At 37.0% G+C, this 12,166-nt stretch overlaps 1 protein-coding gene across 1 annotated transcript in view; it reads right to left on the bottom strand.

The window, feature by feature from the left end:
• The window catches only part of LOC124550841, a 382,565-nt gene that overhangs the window by 148,034 nt on the left and 222,365 nt on the right, over nt 1-12,166 (bottom strand). The window contains exons 16-17 of the mRNA XM_047125569.1: nt 9,081-9,288; nt 4,397-4,630 (exon numbers count right to left, since the gene is read on the bottom strand). Coding sequence (XP_046981525.1) covers nt 4,397-4,630; nt 9,081-9,288 — 442 coding nt within the window. The remainder of the gene's footprint in view (nt 1-4,396; nt 4,631-9,080; nt 9,289-12,166) is intronic.

Raw genomic sequence — 12,166 nt, 5'->3', positions numbered from 1 at the left:
TCAGAAATCGTACTTTAGCAAATTACATTAATGACTACTTCATAAATAGTCCCATCAATCTGCATAAAAATTGTTCTAAGATTAGTAGAACATCAATCCCAGAAGAACAAAGTGTTAATTCATTATTGTTACCTCCCACAAACAAATTGGAAGTTAATCGAATAATAAAAACAATGAAGAATAAAATGTCCTCAGGGATTGACGAGATACCTTGCTCAGTCATGATGAGATGTGCTAGTGTCATATCAGACCCACTCTCACACATCATAAACATATCATTTTCAGAAGGTGTCTTTCCACAACGATTAAAAATTGCAAAAGTAAAACCATTGTATAAAAAGGGCAATATACATGAAGTGGGAAACTATAGACCAATAGCTTTATTATCGGTATTTTCAAAAGTAATAGAGACAGTCATGAAAAACAGAATTACAAATTACCTCGAGAAATTCAATCTATTGTCTGTAAACCAACACGGCTTTCGCAGAGGAATGAGTACAGAGTCAGCCATCACCCAATTCATTGAAAATATTGTAACGGGGGTAGATAAGAACAACAGTACAATAGGAATAAATTTGGACCTCTCAAAGGCATTCGATACTGTCCAACAACATATCCTGCTAGACAAATTAGAATATGTCGGTATACGAGGAGTAGCTAAAAAGTGGTTTCAGTCATATCTCCATAATAGGAAACAGGTAGTAGAAATTGCAGCAACAAACAGTAAAAACCAAAGTATTGTTTACAGATCGGATATTCAGACTGTGCCAATAGGGGTACCACAGGGGAGTGTTCTAGGGCCTCTCCTATTTCTTCTTTACATAAATGATATCAAGATTCCAGTAAATGGTACTCATATAACCCTGTTTGCGGATGACACAAACATTGTAGTAACTGACATAAACCGGGTATTGCCAACATCTGCAACCAGAGTTATAGAATATTTGCAAAATTGGTTTGAAGTGAACAAATTAACCATAAATATCTCTAAAACTAATTATATCCATTACAGGAAAGCAAAGTCACACTCTGATCTAGATCTTAGAATACAAAATAAGGAAATTGTGAGAGTTGCTACCACAAAATTCTTAGGTGTACATATAGATGAAAATTTAGACTGGAAATCCCATATCCTGTATCTCTCGCATAAGTTAAGCTCTGCTTGCTTTGCTTTACGCGTTATTAGCTTTGTATGTAGTAGGGAATGTAGCAGGGCTGTTTACTTTGCTTATATACATTCTGCTATTACCTATGGCCTCATCTTCTGGGGTCATAGTAAGAAAAATCTCAAAACCATCTTCACTCTACAAAAACGAGCTGTTAGAATAATTACCAACAGTTCAAGGCTAACTCCTTCAAAGCAATTATTTAAACAGCTGAATATTCTACCCCTACCATGCCTCTATATACAGAAAAGCGTAATTAATGTAAAACGAAATATTAACAATTTCCAATCCAACTCGGATCTACATACTTACAACACAAGAAAGTGCAATGACATTCATATAAAAAGAGTTAACAAGGCTTTGGCGCAGAAACAAACAAACATACAAGGAAGCAGATTGTATAACAAACTACCGGTAAAGATAAAAGAAATAAAAAAATTGTCTTCATTTAAAGAAGCAGTATTCATATTTTTAATGACCAACTGCTATTATAGTGTAAAAGAATACCTGGAATAGCTTCATACTAAACAATTATAGTGATGTACTCTGTGCCAATAGTAATTTTTATCTGACTGTTGCTATGATCTAAATAAATAATATGTACAAAAGTGCTAGAATTGTATGTGTTATATCTAAATGTCAACTGTGTATTCCATGTAAAAAGTCTTTCTCATACATCAATGTAAATAATCAAAGTTGTACATGCTATTTCAATGTGGTCTGATGTTATGTAGTCCACTATGCACATCTGTATTTTGTATAGTATTGTTCACCCTATATGTGTGTATATATATACTATGTATTTTTTGACGAAATCCATGCAATGTAAATTGTCTCTGGATGAATAAACTACTACTACTACTACTACTTCCATAGAAATGTTGGAAAGCATGAGGCAGTACTGACCCTATGACTTATCTAAGAAGATAGATTGAGAAAAGGCAGACCTAGTTTATAGCATCTATAGATGAAGAGAAAGCTTTTGACAATGTTAACTAGAGCAAAAGGCTATTTACAAGTTGTATAGAAATCAGATGGCATTTTTACGAGTCAGGTGGCATGACAGGGAAGCAGTGGGTGAGAAGGGAGTGGGATTGGGTTATAGCCTCTGCCTGATGCTATTCAATCTGTACACTGAGCAAGCAATAAAGAAAACCAAAGAAAAATTTTGAGTAGGAATTGAAAGTCCAGTGAGAAGAAATAAAATCCTTGAGGTTTGCTAAGGAAAAGGTAATTTTGTCAGAGACAGCAAAAGACATGGATGAGTGACTGAATGGAATGCAGAGTGTCTTGAAAGGAGGATAAAAGAAGAACATCAACAAAAGCAAAATGGGGATAATGGAATGTAGTCGAATTAAATCAGTTGATGATATGGAAACTACATTAGGGAGTGAGACACTTAAAGTAGTGGATGAGTTTTACTATTTGGGGAGCAAAGTAACTGATGATGGCCAAAGTAGAGAGGATATCAAGTGTAGGCTGGCAATGGCAAGAACAGCATTTCTCAAAAAGAGAAATTTGTTAACATCAAATATAGACTAAAGTGTTAGGAATTCTTTTCTGTATAGAATGCAGTCATATATGTCAGTGAAATGTTGGACAATAAACAAGAAGATAATAGAAGCTTCTTAACTGTGGTGCTACAGATGAATGCTGAAGATTAAGTACATAGATCACCTAACTAAAGAGGTGGTGTACTGAACAGAATTGGGGAGAAAAGAAATTTGTGGCACAACCAGACTAGAAGACAGGATTGGTTGATATCTGAGACATCATGGGATCACCAATTTAGTACCAGAAGGAAGTAGGAGGGATAAAAATTGTGATCAAGACGTGAATACAGTAAGCAGATTCACGAGGATGTAGAGTGCAGTAGTTATTCAGTGATGAAGAGGCTCGCACAGGATAGAGTAGATGGAGAACTGTGTCAAATCAGTCTTTGGACTGAAAACAACAACAACAGTGGCAGCAACAAACCATTATCAAGCTTTTTGACAGGATAAGGTGCCATACGCATATAAAAGGCTGTGTGTTCATGCGATGTGCTTATGTTCATTTTTAATGGTTTGACATATAGTTGGTGCACATACAGTACAGTATGTGCAAAGCTAGCTGTGGAATGAAGAAGGAATCTAAATAGATACAGCTTAAGTGGGAAATAATGCATCCATTTTACAAGATTTTCTTGTTCAAGTTCACCCAGTAGATACTCTCAATACAAAAATAAACAACTACATTCTACTACTTCAGTGTGTGATGATTTTAGTGCTAACCTGTTTAACACTGTGTTCCTAGTTGTAATTTAACGGACTACTAAAACTACCGATACCACTGGCTGGCGAGGTGTGCGGTGCCGTCAATCAACTTGAAGGAGCAAGTGAACTTTAACTACGTAAACATAAAGTGAAATATTATTATTTTGTTACAAAACTGTTAATATGATGACAATAATGAGGTATATTGCCACAGAACTATATTATAAACACTTTTCATTTTTCATACTATGTTTTTCATATACGTGTGATGTGTAAAATATCAATATACAACCAAGGCTGGCAGTACTGCACAGTTTGTAAGCTCTGTGAACAGGAGCTGGTTGTTGGCGGGTGTAGAGACAATGGGCAGTTGGTGTTGAGACATCTTGCAATACGCATGCTATGAGAAGGTCAAGGATAGAGGGAACGAAATGATGTATTGGAAAAGCTGTTACATTGAAAATTATTGAATATTGTCATGATCAGCATTTATAAAATAAAAGTTGGAAGTTTAACTATGTGTCAGTTTTTATGCAGCAAAATATACACCCTAGACCTCAAATTGATTTAACAAACAGCGGATGGCGAGATTCATCACTGGACGACGAGCGTGCAACAATGACCAATAAAGGTAAGAAAGTTATATTACTCTAAATTCAAATTGTGATGATACATATCTTTCTCCATGTCTTCAACCCTGTATGTACTCTGTTGTTAGAGCGAACAGCATGACGGGGACGTGTGGTCGACTAGGCACACAGGGAGACCACAGCAGGTTTAAAATGATAATTTGTAGCTTAATATACTACTACTGATAATAATTAATATTTGTTCCCTGGTGAAAGAGGTGCATTACATAGCGTATTGTGACTTAAGTTGTCAGACTGTTTAAGAGCAATATGTTTGCACAAGACAAATCTGAAATTATGTATTGGATGCTTAGAGTAGAGGAAAATAACATTCTAGGGAACTGACCTAGAGATTCTGATTCCAGAACGTGGAGCATGTGGCCTTTTGCCGTTTCTATGAATAAGAGCATTTCTAGTGCATCTTCAGGACCGAGGAGGTGTGAAACTGTCGCCACTGAAGTAAGCACACTGTGTACAAGGTGCCCACTTTTTGCTCCTGTAATCAAATCTGTAAGTAAATTTTTCCACTGGAAAATTGCTTCTTGTTTCAGCAGTGATATCAACTGCCAGGTGTCCTCTCCTGCAAAGAATTAAACAGATAATTTCCATAATTGCTGGTATTAATACATAGTTATTTTTCAAATCACTTACAGTAACAACTAAAACAATGAAATATACACTATAGATTATGAGATTTAAACTCTAAAATGTCAATAAAAATAACCGAGGCATCTGTAGTGTATCTGCCTTGGCTAGGTTATAATGTAGTATGAGATATATGAAATTAGTTTAAGGCTTCATACATGTTTATTTTTTGATTTATTGCTTGTATTTTCAGGTTTTTAACATTGGCATATGGTTTTGACTCGATAATGGATACTTGTCATTGTTCTTCTTCTTCTCTTTCTTCCTCTTCTGCTATAAATGCTGTCCTCCAAGAACAATGACAATCAGTAACATGGTATGTTGTTAGCCCATGACTTTTATGACCTGTTTTCTGTGTTCAGTCTGAGCCAGTGGCTTAAGTTCTTTAACCAGGATAATCTTCTATGTCGCAGACTATGTCTGTTATCAATATTTCCTTGAAGTATTTGTTGAAACAACTTGTATGTGTTATTGTGAATTATATGGACAACATATTTGTATTTTCTTCTCTTGACTTGGTATTGAGGATTTATAAATCTTCATTCATATGCCACAGTACTGCCACATTTGTGGATTTATCTGTCCATGGTATTCTTAATATCTTTTGAGATGCCAACATTTCAAATGTCACCAATTTCTTACCTAATATTACAGTAAGTGTCTATGACTCAACTCCATAGAGTAGCATACTTAACACGTAGCTTCAAAGCAGTCATGTGTAAAATTTAATACTTATGTCATGGCTAGTCAGAACTTTCTTCATTACCTGAAAGAGCTTCTAGACTGTTCAATTCTGCAGTGAATTTCTTGAGAGAGGAGTCTGATACCATTCATTTGACACCTCAAATATTTACATGATGAAACCCTTTCAATCTTACCATTACCAAATACGAGAGGACTCTGACTTCCACTTCGGATTCTGCTGACAACCATCCACTATGTCTTACTGACATTTAAACGAAACCTCAGGTCATAGTTCTCTTCTGTCCCAGCATTTAGTAGTTCTTGCAGATCATCCATCCTGGCTGCAAGTAAGATAGTGTCATCAGCATATCTAATGTTATTGATGATAACTTCATTAACCACCATTCCTCGACTCTTTCCACAAAGAGCATCTTGGAAAATATTTTCAGAACAGATGTTGAAAAGAAATGAGAAGAGAATGCTGCCATGGTGATCTTCTACCATAATCAATATTGTTTCTGACAGCTAACCATCAACACACACACTAGCAGTTTGCTACCAGTACAGATTTCCAGGAAATCAGATGTCACAAACATCCAGCCTGTCACCTAAGATGTGGATAAGTTGTCATGCTGAACAGTCTCAAAAGCTTTTTCATAATCAATGAAACAAGCATAAAATTTGACACAAATATCACGACATCACTGTATTGATATTAAAGGATTTTTATTTAATTTTGTAATAGGCAATATTAACAGTGTCTAATAAAAATACGGAAGTATGGAGAAGCTCATTGTTTCCAGACTGAAAAATTCTAAAATTTTACATGAACTGTGATTTCTACACAAAACTAAAATTGATTATGAATTTATCTCCACGTTAAACTCCCAAATTTATGTGGGTGAGTGTTGAAACTTCATATTAGCAGACTAATTAATGACATTTCAGAAAAAGAAAACCAGTGTACTCAGTTTGAATTTCAAGTAGTGTTACTGTAATTATGTATCAGAAAATATAATGTTGAAGTTAAAAAGGGGAACCCAAGAAATATTCTATGTCAAATAAATGTAAAATTTTTGCAGTAAGAACAGATTGTAAATGAACTAGACAACTTGTATAAACTGGAATGCTATGGAAGTCATGTGGGCTTTCTTGTGGTTTCAGACTGAAATGGTGATGGATGGCTGTATTTTTTTTCTCTGGTATAACAATCTCAAACTGAAACCATCTGATGTAATTTTGTCTTACAAAAAATCCTAGAACATCACTATTTGCTATGAAAGCTACATATTACAGTTTAATCACTAACATTGCTACTTCTATCCCTGGCATGTGGTGACATGGTATAGCTTTTCTGCTCCAAGACACACCTTGTTGAGTTAATTATTTCTAAAATTATTAATTCTGAAAATGTTTTTTTGGGTAGTGAACTTATAGATAAGTCTCATAAATCACCCCCTCTTTTCAGTTTGCTACTGGAGAACGTTGAAAAGTATATGGGTAGATCAAATAACTAATGAGGAGATATTGAATGAAATTGGGAGAAATGAAAATTAATGACAGCAAACAAGCTATAGTTTTCTGAGTTCAAAAACATGTAATAAGAATTATTTATAGTGTGAACTCAAGCAGGATGAGGAGATCAGTGTTTAATGTGCTGTCAATAACGAGGTCATTAGAGACAGAGCACAGTTTTGGATTAGGGAAGGATGGGAAAGGAAATCAGCCATCCACTTTCAAAGGAACCATCCCAGCATTTGCCTGAAGTGATTTAGGGAAATCCTAAATCAGGATGGCCAGGCACAAGTTTGAAACATCATCCTCCTGAATGCAAGTCCAGTGAAATCAAGAACATCCTGTGGAGGCCTGTTTAGGGACCTGGGGATACTAGTTACTTTTTCCCAATACATTTATTCCTTAATGAAATTTGTCACTAAAAATATTATTTTTCCAACCCAGCAGCTCATTTCATGGAATCAATACTAGAAATAAGAACAATCTTCAGAAAGCTTTAAAGAAACTTATTTTGGCCCATAAAGTCTTCCATCATTGAGGAGCAAATATATTCTCTAACTTTCAGGCAGCCACACAATGAAATCAGGAAGATCAATCTCAAAAACATATGCCAATGCCATTACTATTACAAGATGTTTAACAGAAGTAAACAAAAATCATTGTGTTAAGGATAGCACTAGTAACAGATGGGTTTTTTGGAGGGAGAGCTTACACTCAGTTTCAATTTGAGCCAACAAGGTCCTCCAATTGAATAGAGAGCAAGGGAATTTCAGACATCTGGCCACTGTGTTCTTGGGGTAGCATGGCTTCCTCAAACCCCACATTTAGGGTGAGGCATCTACTTCACTTTAGATACTTTTTGATATGATACACGTATGTATGATCTACAGAATCATTGAAGTGTGCATGGCTATTTGTTGACATACTGGATTTTGCTTCTTGATCTTCAGCCAACATTAGTTTAATGACTTTTCTGACATTTTGCAAAAACATGTCACTGGCATTGTCAAAGATTCACACAATACTGCTGTTGGCAGTTTGAGCTCAAAGCAATGGAGGCTGAATATTTGACAATGCCAGCCACTCTTGACAACGAAACACCACAAAAATTATTAAACAAACATTGGCCAGAGATCCTGAGATGAAACCCAGCAATGTATATGTCACATATAACGATTAATTTTCACTTTGATGAACAGTCTCAATGGAATCATAAAAGAAGCCATTATTATAACATTATTGAGTACTGAGATACAGGTATCAAACTCATTTTTCCAAATGAACCTATGCAAATTTTTGGATACAGACCAGTAATTTTACATGAGTTCTGCTGCATTTTATGAATTTTCCTTGAGGTAATACATTGCCATTCATTTTTTCATTAACAAAAACTATCACAGACATAAAAAATATTTAGAAATTAATAATTCTATGACACTAAATATTTTACGAACAGCATAAATTAAATGAACCATGTTATATGGGTCCGTACCCCCGATCTATGCAGACTTTGATTCAATGGTGCTACATTCAAATGTTCAGAAAGACAATATACACTGAAGCATTTACTGTTGAGAGAAGCACAAGATTCTATATGGAATTCAGCCCAACAAAAGAAAATCAGGAATAAAGCTCACAGCATTTAGCAATGTACCGTCTCTGACTTACCCTCTCTGACAGCTCACCATTCATTATCAGCTACCCTCGTTCTCACTACAGGTGAGTCTGAGTGAACTAACATTCCTTTTTAATTTTCCCCTACTTGTCTCTCTCTCTCTTTCTCTCCTCCCTGAAGAAGGAACTATTACTTCAAAAACCTGGGATTGCCTCATGAAGGCAACACTGACCATCAATTCTGTGTCATAATTGATTAATTTTCTTTGCTGAATTTTCCTTTGATACAAATAATTAAGTATACATGCCTTGTTCATTCAAACGTCCTCTTGCAAAAGTGATTAAAGGTGGCTCATATACAGAAGTTTTTGTGCACTTATTTAATTCAATTCCATACAATTTTAGTGCTTTGCTTATCCAGACACGATTTGTGTGTCAGATCAGACACATTCGTATTTGATCTCAAGTCTTCAGACAACAAACACACACCTAGGAATCTCACTCCTTTCGGATGGAACTGCCTGCAAGTCTCTAGTCTAACTGAATCTAACAGACACTGGGCTGTCTCATACCTGTTAGATGTTTGTTGCCATATTCTGAACAAAGGCAATTCTTGCAGATTGTACCAGTTACTCCAAGCCAGGAAGCAACCACAGAGAAGGCCACAGGTGCATTCTGTGTGCGGTGGAAAAGTACACTCCTCGTACAGCTCAGGGCGGCACAGGTCAGGTGGCAGGGGCGGTGTTGTGAGTTCACTGTACCAGGGCGAAACTGGGATTTCTGCAAATGAAAATGCATTTTTTATTTTTACAAAATTTAGTGGAATATTTGTGCTATATTTTCACACACACTCTTTCAAATGAAAACATGGCTATAATCACCCAAAATGAAAAATACAGCAATATGTATGAATGGTTCATCAAAGAGAAATTCAGAATGCACTCATGAGTAATTGATCGAGTAACGGAAACTGTGAGAATGTAAATAATTTGAGGAGTGAAGGCAACAACTCACCAAATAGTGGAGGTCCTGAGTAATCACAAGGCATATAAATAAAACTGAGACCTTTGTATTTTTTTGGAGAAATCCTTTTTTGAGCTATGGAGTAGATGCAGATACACAGCTGCATGCCGGTACTGCAGCTCTACAGTTCAACTGCAGTGAGGCTTTGTGGCAGGTGGAGTGGACAAGGGAGAAAGTAATTGGAGAGAGGGAGTAAGGGTGTGGGAGAGTGGCTGATAGCTCAGAGGGAGAGGCAGCAGTCTTGTAATAGACTTGACTTATGAGACCAGCCACATCATACAGTCAGTTAACAATAGCCACACGATACCTTCTTATATGATGACAGACCTCCTTTTGCCTGGCATTGTACAGCAACTTGACATGGCATGGAGTAAACAAGTTGCTGGAAGTTCCCTACAGAAATACTGAACCATACAGCCATAATTACAAAAGTATTGCCAATGCAGGATTTTGTGTATGAACTGACCTCTCCATTGTTGTCGTGGTCTTCAGTCCTGAGACTGGTTTGATGCAGCTCTCCATGCTACTCCATCCTGTGCAAGCTACTTCATCTCCCAGTACCTACTGCAGCCTACATCCTTCTGAATTTGCTTAGTGTAGTCATCTCTTGGTCCCCCTCTACGATTTTTACCCTCCATGCTGCCCTCCAATACTAAATTGGTGATCCCTTTATGCCTCAGAACATGTCCTACCAACCGATCCCTTCTTCTAGTCAAGTTGTGCCACAAACTCCTCTTCTCCCCAATTCTATTCAGTACCTCCTCATTAGTTATGTGATCTACCCATCTAATCTTCAGCATTCTTCTGTAGCACCACATTTCGAAAGCTTCTATTCTCTTCTTGTCTAAACTATTTATCGTCCATGTTTCACTTCCGTACATGGCTACACTCCATACAAATACTTTCAGAAACGACTTCCTGACACTTAAATCTATACTCGATGTTAACAAATTTCTCTTCTTCAGAAATGCTTTCCTTGCCATTGCCAGTCTTCATTTTACATCCTCTCTACTTCGACCATCATCAGTTATTTTGCTCCCCAAATAGCAAAACTCCTTTACTACTTTAAGTGCCTCATTTCCTAATCTAATTCCCTCAGCATCACCCAACTTAATTTGACTACATTCCATTATCTTCATTTTGCTTTTGTTGATGTTCATCTTATAACCTCCTTTCAAGACACTGTCCATTCCGTTCAACTGCTCTTCCAAGACCTTTGCTGTCTCTGACAGAATCACAATGTCATCGGCGAACCTCAAAGTTTTTATTTCTTCTCCATGGATTTTAATACCTACTCCGAACTTTTCTTTTGCTTCCTTTACTGCTTGCTCAATATACATATTGAATAGCATCGTGGAGAGGCTACAACCCTGTCTCACTCCCTTCCCAACCACTGCTTCCCTTTCATGCCCCTTGACTCTTACAACTGCCATCTGCTTTTTGTACAAATTGTAAATAGCCTTTTGCTCCCTGTATTTTACCACTGCCACCTTCAGAATTTGAACAAGAGTATTCCAGTCAACATTGTCAAAAGCTTTCTCTAAGTCTACAAATGCTAGAAACTTAGGTTTGTCTTTCCTTAATCTTTCTTCTAAGATAAGTCGTATGGTCAGTATTGCCTCACATGTTCCAACATTTCTACGGAATCCAAACTGATCTTCCTCGAGGTCAGCTTCTACCAGTTTTTCCATTCGTCTGTACAGAATTCGCGTCAGTATTTTGCAGCTGTGACTTATTAAACTGATAGTTCGGTAATTTTCACATCTGTCAACACCCGCTTTCTTTGGGATTGGAATTATTATATTCTTCTTGAAGTCTGAGGGAATTTCGCCTGTCTCATACATCTTGCTCACCAGATGGTAGAGTTTTGTCAGGACTGGCTCTCCCAAGTCTGTCAGTAGTTCTAATGGAATGTAGTCTACTCCCGGGGCCTTGTTTCAACTGAGGTCTTTCAGTGTTCTGTCAAATTTTTCACGCAGTATCATATCTCCCACTTCATCTTCATCTACATCCTCTTCCATTTCCATAATATTGTCCTCAAGAACATCGCCCCTGTATAGACCCTCTACATACTCCTTCCACCTTTCTGCTTTCCCTTCTTTGCTTAGAACTGGGTTTCCATCTGAGCTCTTGATATTCATGCAAGTGGTTCTCTTTTCTCCAAAGGTCTCTTTAATTTCCCTGTAGGCAGTATCTATCTTACCCCTCGTGAGATAAGCCTCTACATCCTTACATTTGTCCTCTAGCCATCCCTGCTTATAGTATGAAGGCTTTCACGACCGGATGACACATCTTCTGGTAAACCTTCCGGGATGTAAGGTCCCTGCTTAGCCATTTTGTACTTCCTGTCGATCTCATTTTTGAGACGTTTGTATTCCTTTTTGCCTGCTCCATTATGTCCCATAAATGTTCAATGGGATTCATGTTGGGCAGTCTGGGTGGTGAAATCATTCCCTTGAACTGTTCAGAATGTTCTTCAAACCAGTTGTGATTAACTGTAGCCTTGTAACATGGCACAATGTCATCCACAAAAATTTCATCATTGCCATGAATGGCTGCAAATGGTCTCCAAGTACCAGAACATAACCATTTCGAGTCAATGATTGGTTCAGATGGACCAGAGGCTCCAGTGCAT

Source organism: Schistocerca americana, chromosome 9, assembly GCF_021461395.2.
Source record: "Schistocerca americana isolate TAMUIC-IGC-003095 chromosome 9, iqSchAmer2.1, whole genome shotgun sequence".
In the NCBI taxonomy this organism is placed as follows: Eukaryota; Metazoa; Arthropoda; class Insecta; order Orthoptera; family Acrididae; genus Schistocerca; species Schistocerca americana.
The sequence above is the reverse complement of the archived record's forward strand: the minus strand, read 5'-3'. Positions and strand labels throughout refer to the sequence as shown.